We start from the raw sequence: 19,832 nt of genomic DNA, 5'->3' as shown, positions 1-19,832 counted from the left end.
GAAAAATTAGTTATGATTTGGTTTAAAACCATAAAACTGAACCGCTTTAACAATTCTGTTTAGTTCAGTTCAAAAAATAAACAGTTCAGTTTGGTTCAGTTACTATGAATTTTGAAAACAATACACCCCTATGAATGAACATGCCTTTTCTCTTTTTGAGTTTGAGAAATGTTTGGATTTATACTCATTTATTGTGATAGTTTTTCCATTTGGAAGAAATTCACTAATGAAAGGAACGACCTCACCGATTCAACACACATTTTCTAGTGGCCCTAGTTTTTTAGCAAAAGAAACTCCCACCCCTTTCTAACCTCTCTTCTTCTTTATTACTCCCTCCGTCCCAAAAAGAATGACCCAGTTGACCGAAACACGCATGCCAATGCATAACTTTGGCGACTAATATCTTTAATTGTATAATAGTAAAAATTATAAAAAATTGATATTTTGAAAATACTCATCGAGACGAATCTAACAACATCTTATATGTTAATATTTATTTTTATTTATTAGTAGAAAAATATGGTCAAAACAATATATATGAATAGTGCATATATTCAAAATGGGTCATTCTTTTTGGGACGGAGGGAGTAATTAATACAGGTGATGAGTGCTTTTGGATTATTTTTCTTCCCTAATATAACTCGTTTGCATAACTTTTTCTCTTATATTATCTAAGTAAGTATTTTTTTATGGTAAGTAAGTCTTATGCACCTAAATTTATTTTCTTTTGAGTATTTTATTCTTTGTGCAGCTAGTTTGATTTTTTCGGATTTTTTTTTTTTTTTACAATCAGTCTTATTGCGGCATAGGTTTATCTCGTTTTATTGCGATTTTGTTTCGTTAAGTATACAGATCAATTTCGACTCATTATAAATTCGAAATTCAAATAATGATAACTTGAATCATCAATACTAATAAATGACTTTGACTAACACAAAGACTTCAACAAGTCTTTCATAATACACAAGTTGTCAAAATTATTATAATGAATATGAATTTTACAAAATTTACCGGAGACTGTGGATTTCCTTAGGAGAGTCCAAAGGATGATACATAATAATATTGTGTCTCCTAGGCCAATGAACGTTGTTTTTAGGAGGATTAGTTGTCATCCGAAAAGATTTAAAGGTGTAGCTTGTTATTATTCGCTTACCTTTCATCCGTATGTAATTATTTTATATATATATATATATATATATATATATATATATATACACACTTTAAAAAAAATTATATTATCGAATTTATTAGGGTGATGTCTACTATGCACAAGTGGTTTAATTCTTGCATCATGCACCATTCACAAGTCACAACGAATACAAATTTTACAAAATCAACCGTTGAATTGAAAGTTTATGTCATATATGATGGACCTCAATAATATTTCAAACGATTTTCGATTTCTTTAAAAAAAATATAAATAATTTATATAATATAAACTTTCAATTCACCGATAAGACCATCTATTTAATAAAAACCTTAATAAAATAAACAGAAAAAGAAAGGCCGACGTGAATGCTTTGTGTAATGACTATTTGTATGCGAATGAGTTTGACATTTTGCTCTCAACTTGTAGTTTCTTTCTCAATTCTAATGCTAATTACAACATAGCTTATGTTAAGAGACAAACCAATAGAGTCGCTCACAATTTTGCTAGAACGTCTTTATTTCAGCCTAGCTCCAGTATTCATCATTATTATCCAACCAATTATATCTCTTCTATTATATTAAATGAAATGCAATTAGTACATTTTGTTTTTCAAAAAAGAAAAAGACCGACGTCAAACCTGACCCTACCTAAAATCGTAACAGAGACTGTCGGCGAGTGCGAGTAGTATGAGATAAATACTAATGTCAAAACCGTAAATAACATAAAAAATCAGTGTCAAAAAATACACAATCAAGTCCAAATTTCACTCATATATAATCATCAAACCAGCGTGTCCCATGGCAATCTCATAATTTCCCGCTGCATTAAACGCGGCTTCACTTTCCACACTTTCGTACAAAACTTTTTCATTTTAAATTCCATTTTACTTCAAAAACAATTAAATTAAATTTATTTTCTTTTGTTAGGAATATTTCCCTCAGTGAAAAAAAAACCCGTGAACTCACTTTTTTTGGTTCAACTACAAATGCATTTTGTTTCACTTTTTTCACACTAGCGAACACAGATACTCTTTCTCTCTATTCTTTCACTCCTTTTCTCTGTCACTGTGTAACTGAAGAGTACAAATTTTCTGAATCGTTGAAGCAACGAAGTTTCAGATCTCCTTTTAATTCGATTTTGAGGAAATAATTGAAAGTGAAATTGAAGAGTTGGAGAGAGATTTGTTCATGGAATCAAGGAGATGAAGTTTTATATATCTGCAAAGGGAATAAAGAGAGTTACGATATCAAACGGTGGAAGTAAAGGATCGGGTAAGGATACGACGGCGGTGACGGGAGGGAATCCGGCTGGTAGTATTTTCTCAGGTCGCCGGATTTCACTCCGGACGGTGCTTCCGGTGGTGTTGGTTCTCGGGATCTTGTTGCCGTTTGTGTTTGTTAGAGTTGCGATTTTGGTGCTTGAATCTGCTACTTTTTGCTCATCATTGGGTAATTCTTGCTCCAGTTCCTTTTTTACGGTTCGATAATTGCAACTCTTTCTTTTTAACCAAAAGTTGTAGTTATTTTTTCGATTTATTATTCATTTTTCATAATTTCACTTGCATTTCCTTTTTTTTTTACTGTTCGGAAAATGTGGAACCTGTTTTTTGACAGCTGGAACTATTTTTTTAATCCTTATTTTCGTGTTTTTAATTTTTTTTCTTTTTGATAACGTGTTTTTAATTTTCATGTGACTAGTTCTTGAATACATTATCCAGTGTTAAATAAATTTTGCAGGGAAGTAATTTCTATATGTCTTTAAAATTAATTATATTTAGTGGTTTGAAAAAAAACTAAAGGAAAAATTGTTAAAAAATTAAAGAAAAATGTTTTTATGTAATATATGAAATTGATAATTTCCTTCATCGATCAAAAAGTTGATGTTAGTTTGCACATTGATGAAAATGACTGTTGCAGAATGTGCTGGGTGGAGGTTTTTCAGTGGAGCTGACACGTCACTGGTAAGTGTTTATTTACGGAATTATCCTTATTGTTTATATTCTACTTGACATTTTTTAATTTATTTAATTAAAAAAAATATTTCCAACTAGTACTATGTATTTTTTTATTTTTGGTTACACGTACTTTTTTGGCCATTCCTTGTCAAAAATTTGGCAGATTCACGTAAATGGATTAACTTGACTTAGCTCAAGCAATTGTATAAGTAGATCAATGATTAATTGATTATAGTAAAACATTATTAAAATGCAGATTCTGAATTAATTTTAAACAATTTTTTGTTGTTAATGAAAAGTTAGGTTCCTTTTTCAAATAAAGTGACTTCAACAACAGGAATTAGTTTGACAAATGTGACGCGTTATTTTGTTAAAAAATCGCAACTAGTGAAAACAGACAACGTTCTAGGACACTTATTGGAGATTGACAAGAAAAGAATAATTTTGTATTAGAATTATTTTAATTTTAATTAATGATGCAGTCTGATTTTTCTTAGGCTGTTTGATTTGATAAAATAATTTATCAAACCTACAATTATTGCAAATTTGTCAAGGTTTTGGGTATTGAGACAAATCTATAAACAAATTTGTCAAGGTTTTGGGTATGGAGACAACTCTATGATAATTGACATTTGTCAAGGTTTTGAGTTCGACTTTTGAAATATTTTGAGTTGCTGATATAACTGGACTATTCACATAGAAAATAATTTGGAAGACATCTAAACCGTGTTAAAAAAAATGGATGTCTTACTACTAACTTGAGAAGGGGTTTACATTGAGGAAATCTTGAGGCGCCTGTTGTTGTGACTAAAGACCTTAATTACAATTAGTTGGTAAACAAACCAATTAAACCTTAGTATTCTACTAAATAGGATCGGTTGCTTGGATCAATGACGTTGTAATGTTCAGCCATATATATCACATCTTATCAAAATCATTAATCTTAATATATACTCCCTCCGTCCCAAAATATAAGCAAAAATTGGTCAATGAAAGTTGATGTATTTGGTTTAAAATTTAGTCCAGATATATTCACTTTTGTTGACCTCATTTTGCTTATATTTTGGGACGGAATAGTATGTTTTTAACGATAAGCCTTTTCTTTGCTTGGATCTTCCTCTGCCGCTAACGGTTGAATATCCTCCATCAAAGATAGAGTCTACGGTCTTTCTATTATAAACCTTTTCTTCGGTTTAGAATCTACACATGCCCTAACCATCTAACTCAAGCCACGTGCTACTTCAACTCTCTCTAATTTTGACATTCTCGATCATATCTTGTATAGTTTTACGGTAAAACTAGACAAGATATGATTGTATCGTAGAGATGAAAATTGTGTGATACTAGTGACTCCGCGATTGCCCTCTAAACGATCAGAATAAGGTAAAGCTTGAAGATAAGTTTTGTACTCTATTAATTTCTCAGTCCCTCTAGTTGGGTGGGCGTCGGCGGGTCTTTCGACCAGATCACGCAATTTTCATCTCTACTGCACTTTTTTATCCGTTAGTTTCTTACCTTCCAACACTCCATTGACACTATTTATCATATGCACTATATGAAAAAACTGTTTTTAGTTCTCTTTTTTATCACATTTAATTTTATTATAAGAAAATCAAAACTTAATCAAAATATGAATAAAAAACTGTGTCCATGTCATATGTCTACTATATGTATTCCAGCTTTTCTTCTGTTTTGGAAATATCCACGTCAGAGTCGTTTGTCAGACGCCTGCATCAAAATTGAGAGAGTAAAAGACAAAGGAAAAGTTACAATTTGTGTATTCAGCAAAACCTGACCCATTATCCTAAACATACCACGTTTTAATTTTTTGGTACAACTCAATGACTCACAATCTTTGTTCACGTGACATATCTTCTTTGCTAGAGTAATCTTGGTATTATCTCTATTCCAGTTAAAAGGACATTAAAAATGTTGACTCTCTTACACATACTCACTCATTAAAATTCAAGCTAGTTTATGAAATAAGGATTAGTTTAAAATAGAAGCAAACATTACAGATCACATAATAATTCCCAAAAATTCTGTAAAAGAAAAATACTATAAAAAACATCATTGTTTGGGATATAGTTTTGATAATGGAAATTTTTTCCATATCCAACTGTGTCTAAACACATCATAGAAGGATTGTGTAATATTTACAATACAAGTGCTCTTTTTTCTGAATAAATACAATATATAAGTACTAAAGTAGATCTAAATTGACATATACTACATTATAATTTAACTTTGTTCTTTATTCCAAACCTATAAAAAAATCCTATGAATTTGGAAACAAACAAATAATGCATATTACTTATGATACTCCTGTGATATTGGTGGTGCATTGTCGTTTCTTTCACAAGTTGCATTCCTGCAATCTGTGGGGCATTGCCATGCATGCCACTTGTGCTGCAATTTGTTTTATCCTCTACTCCTACTTTTTATGTTAGTGCTATCCTTGCAACTTTTTTTCTCTGCTTTAAAAGGTCTTCATGATCTTTCGTTGTTCTGCTGGGACCATTTGTATCCATCACATGACATCATTCACAAGTCACAACTGAACTAATACTGTTTTATGTTTTTATAATTTATGTGGTTAAATAAATTTTATTACCTCCCTTCCTTTTTATAAGAAACTGTTAATTTTTAGATTTATTGAATAACTAATGTATATGGACTATAAGTACACCAGATACATCAAATATGCAATGAACCTACAAAGTGAGTTGTTTCTTATAAAAAGGACCGAAGGGTGTATAATCAACCAAACATATGCAATTTTACTGATAAATCAACTGAGACAATTTTAACAATTTTGGATTGACGATGAGTTTGACAAAACTATGGCGTAACAATGTTATTTTGACAAAATCTATACTTTTGAACATTAACAAATTGCGCGGGCATTGTGATTTTGGCAAATTCACCGATAAATCAAACACGCATGAAATCAAATTTGATAATTTCCACTTGAAATTAAACACACATTAGTGAAGTATGAGCATATGAATCAGTTAACTTGGTTTGCACTCTGGTGCCTCTTGTATATTTTGATAATAAAAGATAATTTACGATCTGCTTTCTTTTATTGTGGATGCTTGAAGCAACTCAGAGATGAGCTGACCAGAGCGCTAATGGAAGCAAATGACGGCAATGTTAATGATAATGAAGGCGCAGGATCATTCAACGAGCTTGTGAATGAGATGGTCTTAAAACAAGACCTCAAAGCTTTTGCTTTCAAGACCAAAGCCATGGTATATAAAATTTACTTTTGGTTGTTACTCTTTATAATGATGTTTCATATTCAATTTCGTTCCTTATTTGTTTCCTTCTGGTGTTAATCAATTATTAGGGCTAAAGGCTTATCACAACGTAGATATTGATTGGGTTGGGTCAGTGAGCATATTTCAGAAGTGAAAAATCATGAGAAGCCAATGCAATTATGCTGATAAACATTACATAGTAATGCACTAGATGTTCACAATTTTCTTTAATTGGGGAAGGGAGATTATGTCCTATTAGATTATAAAGTCCAATTGTTACTACTAAGCTACACCGAATGGACAACATTCACAAACTGAAATTTGTTAATCTTAAGCGAAGTCTGACCTAAGATTGTTCCAGCCAGGGTTCGAACTCGGGTTCTCCCGGACGATTTGTCCTTGACTGAAACTCATTAGCCACTTGATCACAACCACTTGGTTTCAGCTATAGATATTTGATTGAGCAAACAAATTTTGTGAATCTTTAGTGCTCTAACAAATCATGCTATTTCTTTTGTACATATTCAGCTATCACAAATGGAACACAAAGTGCAAACAGCAAAACAGCAGGAGTCAGTTTATTGGCATCTGGCTTCATATGGTGTTCCGAGAAGTCTACACTGTCTTTGTCTTAAGTTGGCTGAAGAATATGCTGTAAATGCCATGGCTCGATCTCGTCTACCTACTCCCGAATTCGCTTCTCGTCTTGTTGACCCTACTCTTCATCACCTAGTTCTCCTAACTGATAATGTCCTTGCTGCCTCTGTTGTTGTGACCTCTACAGTTGAAAATTCATTCAACCCTGAAAAATTAGTTTTTCATATTATTACCGACAAAAAAACTTATGCTTCAATGCATGCTTGGTTCGCCACCAATTCTGTTGAACCAGCTGTTGTTGAAGTTAGGGGATTACACCAATATGATTGGTCTGAAGTAATGAATTCTGGTGTTAAAGAGATGCTGGAAACTAATAACTTAATTTGGAAGCAATACTACGACAAACAAAAGAACATTGATAATAGTAATTTGGACGCTTTAAGGCCCAGCAGCCTTTCCTTGATGAATCAACTCCGCATTTATATGCCAGAGGTAATTAGTTATTTTTCACAGTCTTCTGATTGAGAATAACTAATAACAAGTCTACATGTTTGGTTACAATTGTTTCTTGATGATATGAATTTTTGTGGATCACAACAGCTTTTTCCGGATCTCAAAAAGATAGTATTCTTGGATGATGACGTTGTAGTACAACGTGACTTATCTTCTTTGTGGGACTTGGATCTTAATGGAAAAGTCGGTGGTTCAGTATACAAGTCATGGTGTGAAGACAACTGCTGCTCTGGAAGTAAATACTTGAACTACTTGAACTTTTCACATCCTCTCATATCATCAAATTTTGATGGTGAACAGTGTGGATGGCTCTACGGCATGAATGTATTTGATCTTGATGCTTGGCGAAGAACAAACATAACAGAGACCTACCGGAAATGGTTGAAACTTGTAAGTATACATAATATGCTTAATTACGTTAACCTCTACATACTGCTATAAAATGTGTTATGGTTTAAATTCTTATTTTTCCTTCCAGAGTTATTTGTTATTTTAAATTTTTATACACTATTTAATTGGTCTTAAGCATTGCGTTGTGCTCTTCATACCTGTATAACATTATTTAGGACTGCTTATGTTTTTATGAGTGCTAGCAACACACTTTCTTTTCGTAAAAACTCACTCCCTTACTCCTCTGCCTCTAATCTATGGTCTTTTAAGCTTTGTAGTTTTTGTCCATAAACTTTGATTGTTTAGGAAACCAAGATACAATTAAACATATTTTTTCCCTTTGTACCGTTACAAAAACCAAAAGCATACATTAAATGAATTTTATTTTTGCTAAATGAATTAAGAGTAAATGGGTAAATGAGTTTATCCTTAAAGGACCAAATATCAGGGATGAGTTGAGTATTACATAATAAAATTCATATAGGTTTCATAATTTTGGGAATGAGTTCCTCATAAAGTGTTGTAAAGATCATTAGAGATTGTGTTGTTAGCAAGTATCTTATGTTTTTTAAGACATACAGTATAGATAACATTCTTCAGTTTTTTTGTTCTTGTATACTGTGTCACATGTCAAAAGAGAAATTGCTATATTTATTTGATAATTGTACTGTTTTATTCAGTATTATTGCCATCCTACATTAACAGCATACATATATATATCTGACTTCACAGAACCTCAAGTTTGGGACAGCGTTATGGAATCCAGGAGTGCTTCCACCTGCCTTAATTGCATTTGATGGTCAAGTGCATCCTATAGATTCATCAATGCTTGTGACTGATTTAGGCTATCGCTATAAATCTGAAGAAATTAGCAAAGAGAGATTAGAAGCTGCTGCTGTTATCCATTTCAGTGGCCCTGCAAAACCATGGCTTGAAATTGGTTTCCCAGAGTATCGAAGTTTATGGAGTAGATATGTAAATGTCTCAAATAAGTTTATTAGGAGATGTAGAATTTTAGGGTGAAGGGACAAAGTTCTTCCACCTCATATATTTATTAAGATTGCACCATTGATACCGTGTTGGATTAGAGGGAAGAAGCTTCCGCCTTCAGTCTCTGATTCATACGTTCGTTCTGCATGATATCGATTACACCATGTTCATAATCATATAGATAGTAAATAGATGAAGCTACCAAGAAATATCTTACTAGAAGCAGTATCTGCAGTTAAGAAAGATATAATCATCATTGATTTAACTGTCTGACAATACTGTAAATTTGTTTTTGAAATGGAGAAATTGTTTATGTTTCAAAATTTCATTGAGACAGTTCTGAAATCTTGTTGCATAAAACTCTAGGTAATCGCTTAGAGACAGACAGCTTTAGATTTCGTCCTTTTGGTCTTGTAAGTTCCTATATTGGAGCCATCAAATTTAGTTTGCTATCTCTTGTCAAAAAAAAAAAAAATTTAGTTTGTTATCATTGTTGTGTTACTTACACTGGTTATTGTAGTATTGTGTAGTGCTATGAACACAAATAGTGGAAAAGAGTTTAACATCTGTACAGATGTAACTGATGAGAAACTGAAATTAATGTTCAATTATATTTATTTTTAATAAAATATTTCATGTTAGTTCTCCCCTAGTTTTCTTGTGCAGTAATGTTCGGTTATTTGATGTCGTATATGGCATATATCCTCATTACAATTGAATGAAATGGCTCTGGAATAATGTTATGCAGAAGAAAATGTTACTTATTAGTACATTGTTTATAGAGCCTACAAGATTTATTAATCTGTCAACCCCTTTTATTGCAGTTTTGCAAAAAGGTTGCCCATGAAACATTGCGATACCAAATTAGGATTTATTGTCGTCGAGATCAAATGTATTTTTAAAATTTGTTATGAAAGACTGAACTGCTATAGAGTAATTATAAGATGTTTTGAATTGAGATATTCTAAAATTAGAACTTTAAGACTAAAAGGGTGATGGACGAGATACATCATACATGGATCAAAGATGGAAATTTATGACCAATTATTTTTTTTTTTTTTTTTATGATCATGGAAGTGTTTTCTCAGACAGAGTAACAGTAAATAGTCTTATGTGTCTGTGCACTTCATTAATGGAGAACAAAATACAAGAGCCGGCCTATAGCCCTATACTAAAGGAAAAACACTATAGGGAATCTAGATTGAATCTTGCTATAATGCTATGTTAGAGCTGCAGTTGCTATGCTAGAGTAGACACATAGGTTGATTCTATAGTACTTGAGAATTCTATTCCTAAATGCTTGAGAATAAGATCCCTTTGATCTTGCAGACATGCAGTTACCTCTTCTGAAAAAGTGAGCAAACAAATCAATACATTTTGACTTGAGGAGTTGTGAAAACACAATTTATGGTCTAGCTCTGTTGATATAAGTGCAAGCTCCGAAGAAGAAAAATGAAAAAAAACAACAAATCAACTAAAAGTAGAGAGCCAAAAAGTTGGAGGCTATAATAGTATGTAAGTGGTAATTGGGATAGCAAACAATCATAAAGAAAAATGGAGAGCTATTTTTTAAACCCTATTGTTTATTTTTACCTTAAATCCAAACACTTATAGATTTATCGATCTTGACATAAAAAAATTGTCTTTTAACATATTCGGGCCAGGAGCAAAATTGGTATGAATTTTAGGACAATAAACTTCTTACGCTTGAAAATTCAACTATGCCACTATACATAACCCTCATTAATAAATTTGTGCAGAAAATACAACAACCTCCCATTTTGTTGACCTTTAAGTATTCTCAGCCGTTGGATTCATCCAACAACCATTCTTATCCAATGGCTGACCCCTGAAGGAAAGTGTGATCCAATCCACCTATTGATATATCAAATTTGAGTGGATTTTATGTTTGTGTTGTTTGAGTCATCTGATCTTAAAATCAATAATTGAGATCTTAAATAGCATATTACTGCGTGATATAACTACTACAGAGAATCTGCATCTAATTTGAGTTTGTTACAGAAATCTTATAACTACTGCAGAGAATCTGCATCTTATATGTACATATATCTGTATAATGATGACATTCATTTTAGCTTAAGCATTTTGATTTCATATATGATAGTATAATCTAAATCAACATGCAATCAATACGAGGGAAAAAAATAGTATCAACTTTTACGAAATCACGCGATCTCGTGATTTTTTTAAAAAACTTCGTAGTATAATGTTTGCAAAAATTATAATGATACAACATGTTCTTAAAATCTTCTGTCAAGTCAAACATGCACTAAATTTGTGTACCTAATTCATTTTGAATAGGTATTTCATGATAGCATGGTAAAAAGTGCATAAAAATACAAATAATGTGGATTAGAAACTAGTTGTATTAAAAGATCCATATAACATTATTATTATGAGATATGGTCTCAATTCAAGTGCTGGTTCTGTTCTAGTTCAGATTGTGAAGAACTGTAGTTTAAAGTAAAGTTTAAAGGAACCATTTAATTAGTAAAAGCAGGAATGTAAATATGGTTCTTTACTACTTTATATGTAACTATTTTAAGTAGATTAATAAGCAATTTCAGGGCAGTTGCAGCATAACTTCCATTGGCCTTTTTCAGCATATGTTCACCTGCATTCAAAGGTAGAATATGGAAGTAATTCAGAAACATACCATGAAGCAAATTCATAATAAGCTTGAAACTGATTATAAGTATATTTCTTACAAATAATTGCATTAGAAAAGGTAAGAAAAAACTATATTCCATAGTTTATAGAATTGGTCCAATCTAGGATTTACAAGGAGTTTGCAGTCATCAAGTTTATATCATATCTTACCTTGATAAAGAGATTAAATAATAAAGTCAAAATTTTAACTGTTCGATAATCGGATGGTCGATGCTTGCTGACTAAGTAACTGCACAGATTCTCTAACAGCAGCTAGCCCGAATCAAATTTAGTTTTCTTTTTTTCTTTCCAAAATCAAAGTCAATCCATTTTACCCTTATCATTGGCTCAAAAAGAACAAAATCTAGAAAAAAGGCGTAGAGATTATTCGGCATCACCATCATTATGCGGAGCCATGAACAAATTGCATAAAGCTAACAAATAATGTTTTCCGTCAAAGTTATCGTAGTCGTCCTATAATAATATTCAACAACTTATTACTTGCCAACAATAAAAGAAGATGAATATGAATGCTTACACAAGTTGGAGAGCAGTTTGGTCTTGACGCGAATACTGCTGCTGATCCGATCCAAGAAGATTAACCGGAAAGAAATTTCGGTCATATGTTTGTGAAGGTAAGGACTCACACATTGTTTCTGGCATCAAATTTTGCTGCTGTTGTTGAGCTCTTTCATGTTCAGCTATCTACAACATTTAACAACTTAATTTCTTAGTCTAAATAAAAAAAAAAAAAACAACTTAATTTCTATCCTCATTCATTTCACTCAATTATAAAAAATAATGATGCAATACATGTGTGTGTGTAAAGAGAAAAAGAGAGACCTTAGTTCGAAGATAATTGTTGTGGTTTTGTAGCTCAATTTCCTGCACATTATGAATAAAATTTTCCATGTAAGCATTTGAATGAATCTAAAATGAATTTAACGGAAACAGATATGCTGCAGTAACTGTGTCACGCATTAAAAAAAAAAAATAGGAATAGAACAAATTATTATTACCCGCTTTTGCATGAACTCCACATCAGCCATCAACGTCTCATGCTGAAAACATTTAAGTACATCATTCATTCCAAAAGAAATAAATATGTAACAAGGAGGAAAATAGAATGCATAATGTTAATTTATTTAGTTTTGGTAAAATCATATTAACTTTTTTAAGCAACAAAAGCAGAGTTAACCAAATTGCAAATAGAAAAGGCTAAACCAACAAATAAATTAATAGGCCAAAAATTATAATTTTAAAGTACTACTCAAATTATTTTGATATCAAGCTAGCTATAAGCAAGTTTTGCAAATTTTATGCTAACAAACTTTTAATTTTGAACAAAAAAAATTGATATAATTTTTTTAAGGTATACATAGGTTGTTCTTAAATCAAATTCCTTAAGTAATTGATATATTATTGCTGAGTGCAAGGTTTTAAATTGCGGACCGCATCACCTGATGCGGCCGCAATATTGCGGATGCGGTAGGCACTGCAACCGCATCGGACCGCAATTGCGGTGTGAACTCAAATCACACGTGATGCCGCAACGCAACCGCAACGCAACAGCATTTCACCGCAACACAACGGAGTTTTGACTGCAACGGCCGCAACGGTTCAATCCAATATTCCTTTTCGTAAAAATTCAGAGAATCTCACCTTTATTTTTTCCTTTATGTCCTTTCATTTTAGAGTTTCTGTCTTCTTATGTCTCGATGACTTAAAAATGAATTAAAATTTATATAGAATTATAAGTAAAAGATATATAAGGAATTACAATAATTATAGTATTTTTTCTGTGTTTGTGCGGATAAAAAATTATTTCACGTCGCAACGGCCGCAATTGCATCGCAGTGTCCGCATTAGCCGCAATCGCAATACCTACAACCGCAACCGCATCCACGACCGCAACCGCAATTTAAAACCTTGGCTGAGTGTATAATAATTATAAGTTATATATACATTTTTGGTAAAAAAAAAAAATTAAAATGATATATACCTTTCTAGATCTAACTCTGCTTAAACCTTTCTCCAATCTACCCTCAAGATTCTTTAGTTCCTTGAGACTCAGAGATCCCAAAGCTTCACCAAGGATATGTCTGCAGGAAAAATAGCTCATATTGATGAATCATTAAATTAATGGAGAAATACACTATTGAAAAATATATATAAAAATAAAAGCTGACCTATTTAGATTCTGAATATCTCGAATTTGTCTCCTCAATTTCGATGATTCTTGCTGGTAAAACTAATATTGTCCAAATGAAAATTAGTGACGGTAAAAATAAATTCGATACTAATTTTTTTGACTCCAACAGGTAGCGACGAAATTAGAGATGATAATTTAAGAGTGTAGCTATTTATTACGAAATTCATCCGCAAGGTAGGGCTCGAGATTTGTTCATATGCTTTTCTTAGCAAAAGTTGGAGGAATTAATCCTTTACTAAATTTTTTATTTTTTTTAAAAAAATTATAATTGATATTAAATTTAATTACCTGGGTATTAGCTTCAGATACAGATTCTGTATTAGTGGAAGCAGCACATGCTTTTTTGTACCTTTCAATAGTTGCTCTAACACTGCAAAAAATGCAAGCAATTGTAGAACTATTTGGGTAGATCTAAAAATACATTACATGCTTTAATGTCATAATGTTATGATTTTATGACACTTAGTACTGACAATTTATAGAAGAACATAAACTTATAAATTTGGTTTACAAACAACCAAGATAATAACATATGATATCGTCATTGAGTACTCCTAAGACGTAGTTGTAAGCCTAAGTGTAGAGAAGGTTTTAGGATCAACTAGTTTCATCTCGCTAATCTTGCACTTTTAGGAAAGTGGTGTTGGCGGAATATGTTTATTGCTAGGTATGAGTCTCAATTGGCTTTGTCATATTTTGGGGGGTCGTCTTGGGGTTTTCGTAATGGACTTACGAATTCCTTCTGGTGTGTGACTTCAAGTTGGAGTTGGTATCTCTCACAACACTTGTTTAGAGGTTATTCCGAGTTTAAGATCATTATATAGAATTTACTAGCTAATAAGCAAGTATTCTAAAAATATGGTACCAGTACTCCCTCCGATTATTATTATATAAGCTAAAAATACTGCTTATTGAGTAATTAACGAATATATTTAATGAGTTACGTTCATTGTTCAATACATTTTAAAAATAAAGATATATATTTGAAACTTGATTTTAGTTTTGCTTCCAAAGAACTGTAGATATTGTGTCAGTATACACCAATCATGAATTCTGAAAATTAAACCAAGAAATGAATGTCATTATCAACTTCACATTTTCTCTCTCTTTTTTTTTTGTTCATATATATATTTCACATTTTCTCATTGGATCGTACTCTTTTTTCATTAGCTTATTTTCCCTCTTCTTGTCACCTAAAATTTCTTACACAACACATGACAATGTATATGGAGTTTCATTCTTTTGAATTCATATAAATGATGGATATGCATGTAAACTTTCTTTTCTAATGAAATTTCCAAAATACATAATTGAGAGTAGGTGGAGAATTCACGTCAAGTGTAGAAGCTTTATTTCCATAAGCATGAAAGGATTAAAAAAGATAAGAAAGAGAGGAGTGGTTTTCTTTTAGCTATTCTAGGAATCTATATCATGGTGTTATTTTTCCCTTGCAGAGGGTAAAATTTTAACGATCCAGGAAAATCAATATCTCTCTATTTATTTTTTATTTTTTTGAATCAATCTATTTATTATTATTTATTATTATTATTATTATTATTATTGAAATCTGAAAGAAAATTAACATGAAATATTTTTATAAAAAATAATGAATGAAAATGGATGACCCCTCAAAAGATATCATTATGTCTTGTTGTCCTTAGTCAAAAACTGTGAAATACTCACGTGAGCAATGGATATATAGTATTTTAAATTTTTATTCAATAAAATACTTGGCTTTTTTCAACTGAAAAAAGATAAAAATGAAAAGATATTATATTTATTTTACATCATAATATTTTCCGCTATAATAGATGAGTATGTTATTTTACACAAAACTGCACCTTATAGTTGTAGTGTATAAATTCAACACAACTAATTGCACAATTTCAAAACCTCTCTACCGGAAATTTGTTATGGAAAAACAATAAGTCATGGACATTTATAATACCCCATTCGGGTTAGGAACCCTAACTGCAGCATGCTTCCTCAACCATATTGTAAAGGACAAAATCAATGAAGGTTGGAAACAAAATATAGACTTTTATGAATCAACATATAGGTGCATATAAATTAGTGACTAAATTCTTTGGGCTATAGCCCTCAACTGTACCCAAAAAAAAATTAGTGACTAAATTCTTGAAAGAAAAAAAAAATTGTGACTAAATTTATTAGTAAACACTGTTAATTAATTTGAAAATAATACAATGTCTTTGACCCTTTGAAACCCTAATATCTAGTTTTCGATTTTTTTTAACGGCAAAATATATTATTAACCAGGTATTTGTTCAAGACGAACAAAGACCGGTGAAAAAGAAACTAACATAAGAGAAGCGTCGTATATATGCGGAACGCCGAAAATAACCACCAAATCAAATACGTCTAATCGAGATCCACCTCCTAATCTATTTTTCGATTATAACTTTTTTCTCTTAAAAACATTTTTTGAAGTCACTTAATCCACTAAGTGTGTAATAACATTATTTTTAGAGGAGACTGTGTCAACATATCATCTTTAGTAGAGCAAATTATTTATTTTTCTTGGTTTTGGTTTATAGGCCGAACAGGGAACAATGTTAATTTAGCTTTCTCTCAATGACGTAATAATCTTTTAGATTGTTTTCAACACATCTAAAGTGATATATTCTGAATTGTAAGAGTTGAGTACCCCTTGTACTCCTTATAATTCATTTTTTGCTTATTAAAAAAAAAAAAAACCAAGTGCGCTTTTTATTTTTGTTACAAAGTTCACCAACCGAGTTATCTATGTGGATGTTATATTGTTACTTCTTTTATTATTACCACTCGTGGATTGAAAAATTAACAATTTTTTATTTTTTTTAAAAAACTCAATATTTCAATTATAAAATAAAATTATTTTTTATTTTATTTGGGATAGGCATATACGATTTTGGACTTTCTTATAGTCCTTTACGAAATATGAAAGGGATTATTAGAGTGTGACTAGAGAAAAATTTGAAACCCTAAGTTGTAATTGGATGAGAAATAATAATGGAAGTGAAGAGTGCAATGAGTGCATGACAGCTTTATCTGGCAGATTTTGTAAGTTTCATGGTTGATTATACATATGTAAGGAAAGAGAGAGAAAGAAAAAAGGATTGTGAAAAACTTAATAACATGGGAGAATATACACAAACAAGCTAAGATTTCTCTGACCTAGAAACCTTTCTAACCCTAATTAAAGTTTTTACTCTTGTTCTACTATATATTTTGTAAATATTCTTAACTCTTATTTCTATATTTTACCTCAGATCTGCAAAGCTTTTCAAAGTTCTAGTCAAATAACATATTGGAAAAAAGAATAAAAGGACTAGCAAGATGTATAACAAGAGATCATCAAATAGAACAAACACATCAAAGGACCAAAAGAAAAATAAATATAAAATATAAAACACACAACAAAAGAGGAAAAAATGAATAGCTTGAGTTTTGGGAGAATTAGAAGTCACTTTAAACTTCAAAGATTGACCTCATAAATCCAACTTAAATTTTTGATTCAAATAAAATAAAATTCATAGCTCAATATATAAAGTTTTTTCTTTTGATAATAAAATACATTTTAAGGCAAATTAACAAGTATTTTCATTTTCAATTAACAACAAACAATAAGATAAACTAAGAATCCTCAAGATTTGTTGTGAATATATAAAATTAAATAAAGAATAATGCTAGCATACTCATACAAGCGTAAAATCAAACCTGTTGTTAGCATACTCATACAAGCGACCGCGGGTTGAGAAGACAACGAGAGCAACTTCAGCATCACAAAGTACAGATAATTCATAGGCTTTCTTCAACAATCCGTTGCGTCGTTTGCAAAAAGTGACTTGCCTATTGGTTGTATTCTCAATTCTCTTAATTTCAATTTTTCCTCTTCCCAATTTCTTTTGAGCAGATCCTTCTCCACTTTCATTTGGAAGCTCCATGTTTGAAAGCTATAAATTAAATTCAAGTTAATTAACAAAATTAAAATTAATCACTAATACCCTCAATATTCATCATCAAACATGAAAATTTTATAATAAATCTCCTTGCTTTTTTTTAAAAAATTAAATATGAAGAAAGATCAAGAAGTGATAGAAGAAGAAAATATATATATGGTATATTAGTATGGGATATAGATTTTTGTATACTACTAACCATGAAAAAGAGAAGAAAGAAAATCTAGGGTGAGATTTGAAAGAAACAAAGGTAACTATATGTTGAGTGTTTGTTATACCTTATGAATCTTCAACTATGGTAAAATGGTTGCAAAATATGGAAGTGGGTTGGCCTAGAAGAGACGTATTTATGGACTGAAAATAGACATTCCAACAATTACCCAACTCACACTTAAAATTTAACTTCTATTGTTGGAGAATTAAAGAAGAAAAAAAAAGATAGAGAGAGAAGGTGATTTGATATTCATTTTCAATCTCCATTAACCAACAATTCACTTTTTTTAACACTCCATATATCTTAGAGTATTTTAATAACCATTAAAAATTTACACACAAGTAAAAAAAATTGGAATTTGAATCTCAACTACGATGTTTAGCTTAACAATTTTGACATTTAACCGGTTAAGTCGATCTAGATTCATTGACGGATATATCTTGGAATTTGCTTCATTTTTTAAATGACAAATATATTACATATAAATATAAAATGAAAAAGTATAACAGAAAGTTTAGTAAAACAAAACGTACCAGAAAATATACTCTACCACAATCCAATAATTTCTAAGGTAAGATAAGAAAACAAGAAGAAAAAAAAAAAAAAAAAGGCACACAGATATCTTAGAGTTTGCTAGAGAGCATATCTAGCATATAATCACTTAATTAATGTTATGTTATTTCATCAAATTTTGGGGTGTATAATTAGAATTTGGTCTATAGGTGAACCTTCATTTGTTTTTGGTCAAATAGGAGAACCTTTCTATTTTGTAATAAATTTTAAGGTTAAATAATTTTTTATCCCTAAAAAATTACAAAGTTTTATTTTTCGTCCTTATAAAAAAGTGGATGTTATATCTTGTGAGTTTAGCTCGGTTGGTAAGAACATCACTTTTTATATGCAAGGATCGGAACAAACCCTGAATATTCACCTTAAAAGGTGGAATTCTGGCCACTAGACTACCTAGTAAAAAAGTGGATGTTTTCATTCCTACAAAAAATTTATGCATGCAATTTAGTCTCTGTTATTAAATCGATGTGTGTTTTAGATTGATTATTTTCTAGGCATGTTTAGAATATTACAAAGAGTTTAAAAAAAACTCAAAATTTGATTGATTCTAGATTTTATAGTACTATTCTAAACATAATTTTGGTCTCCCTTATCATAATTTTTAACTATACATTAACGATGTGATATGTTTTAAATGACGTTGTATATGATCTGATGATGATAAAATACCAACATCGATAAAATTGTAAAAAATATCTTTCATTAAGTTAATTTAAAACATGTTGTATCATCATATTTTAGACAAAATATGTGTTTGGGAGATCAAAAATGTCAAATTTAAAATAGGAAGACTAATTCTACAAAATAATACAAATAGGAATCAAAGCTGCAATTAAACCTAATTTTTATTTAGTTGTACTTATACTAAATAAAACTCTAAGAGCCCGTTTGGTGCACAGGATAAGAGACAGGATATGATAACTGTATCATATCCTGCCGCAATCCAGTGTTTGGTGATACAGCAGGATATGATAAGTTAATCCTGAAGCTTATCCTATCCTGTCTCTCTAGTTATAATTCTTATCCTGAATTTGAGCTGGGTTACCAGCAGGATAGGATAAGAAGAAAAAAAAATTACCGATTTATTTTATAAAATATATTTTAAAATACATAAAATAAAATTAATAAAATATAAATAATAAAATAATTAATTTTTAAATATATATGTGATTTTCTCACAGGGATAATTTTGTAATTTATATATTCTAAAAAATCAAAATTTTACTAAAATTACAATATTTTAAAGTAAAATGATTATTAAAAAATTGACAAATAGGGATATTAACTTAAATTTTATAAAAAATTAAATATAATTCTTTTGCAATAATAGTTTTATTATTTACGTATGAG

The 19,832-nt window shown here is 30.7% G+C and overlaps 2 protein-coding genes across 3 annotated transcripts; one reads left to right on the top strand and one right to left on the bottom strand.

Annotated features, from left to right (window-relative positions):
* The first annotated feature begins 1,948 nt into the window (after positions 1-1,948).
* Positions 1,949-9,509, top strand: LOC123917205 (probable galacturonosyltransferase 15). 2 transcript variants are annotated; one of them, XM_045968872.1, is made up of 6 exons: positions 1,949-2,598; positions 3,067-3,110; positions 6,209-6,358; positions 6,896-7,456; positions 7,565-7,867; positions 8,600-9,509. In XM_045968872.1, exons 1-6 carry the CDS (start codon positions 2,352-2,354, stop codon positions 8,888-8,890), a joined length of 1,596 nt encoding a protein of 531 aa, XP_045824828.1. In that variant the 5' UTR covers positions 1,949-2,351; the 3' UTR covers positions 8,891-9,509. The 2 variants fall into 2 exon arrangements, with proteins under 2 accessions (XP_045824828.1, XP_045824829.1); XM_045968873.1 differs by having other exon boundaries at positions 2,549-2,627.
* A 1,717-nt stretch (positions 9,510-11,226) lies between these two features.
* On the bottom strand, positions 11,227-18,072 carry LOC123917204 (agamous-like MADS-box protein MADS1). Its single transcript, XM_045968870.1, has 9 exons — positions 17,977-18,072; positions 17,457-17,692; positions 14,028-14,109; positions 13,717-13,778; positions 13,530-13,629; positions 12,547-12,588; positions 12,371-12,412; positions 12,066-12,232; positions 11,227-11,492 (listed from the first exon to the last, which is right to left on the bottom strand). The coding sequence occupies exons 2-9, from the start codon at positions 17,681-17,683 to the stop codon at positions 11,489-11,491; spliced, it is 726 nt and encodes a 241-aa protein (XP_045824826.1). The 5' UTR covers positions 17,684-17,692; positions 17,977-18,072; the 3' UTR covers positions 11,227-11,488.
* Between the last annotated feature and the right edge of the window lie 1,760 nt (positions 18,073-19,832).

The sequence above is a fragment of the Trifolium pratense genome, linkage group LG3, assembly GCF_020283565.1.
Source record: "Trifolium pratense cultivar HEN17-A07 linkage group LG3, ARS_RC_1.1, whole genome shotgun sequence".
Classification (NCBI taxonomy): Eukaryota; Viridiplantae; Streptophyta; class Magnoliopsida; order Fabales; family Fabaceae; genus Trifolium; species Trifolium pratense.
This window is presented reverse-complemented; position numbering and strand designations above follow the sequence as displayed.

Coding starts and splice junctions, on each gene's coding strand:
- LOC123917205 (XM_045968872.1), top strand. CDS start 2,352: ATGAAGTTTTATATATCTGCAAAGGGAATAAAGAGAGTTACGATATCA. Junction 3,111..6,208: donor GTGGAGCTGACACGTCACTG/GTAAGTGTTTAT, acceptor GGATGCTTGAAG/CAACTCAGAGATGAGCTGAC. Junction 6,359..6,895: donor CTTTCAAGACCAAAGCCATG/GTATATAAAATT, acceptor GTACATATTCAG/CTATCACAAATGGAACACAA.
- LOC123917204 (XM_045968870.1), bottom strand. CDS start 17,683: ATGGAGCTTCCAAATGAAAGTGGAGAAGGATCTGCTCAAAAGAAATTG. Junction 13,630..13,716: donor GATATTCAGAATCTAAATAG/GTCAGCTTTTAT, acceptor TTTTTCCTGCAG/ACATATCCTTGGTGAAGCTT. Junction 12,413..12,546: donor TGGAGTTCATGCAAAAGCGG/GTAATAATAATT, acceptor CATAATGTGCAG/GAAATTGAGCTACAAAACCA.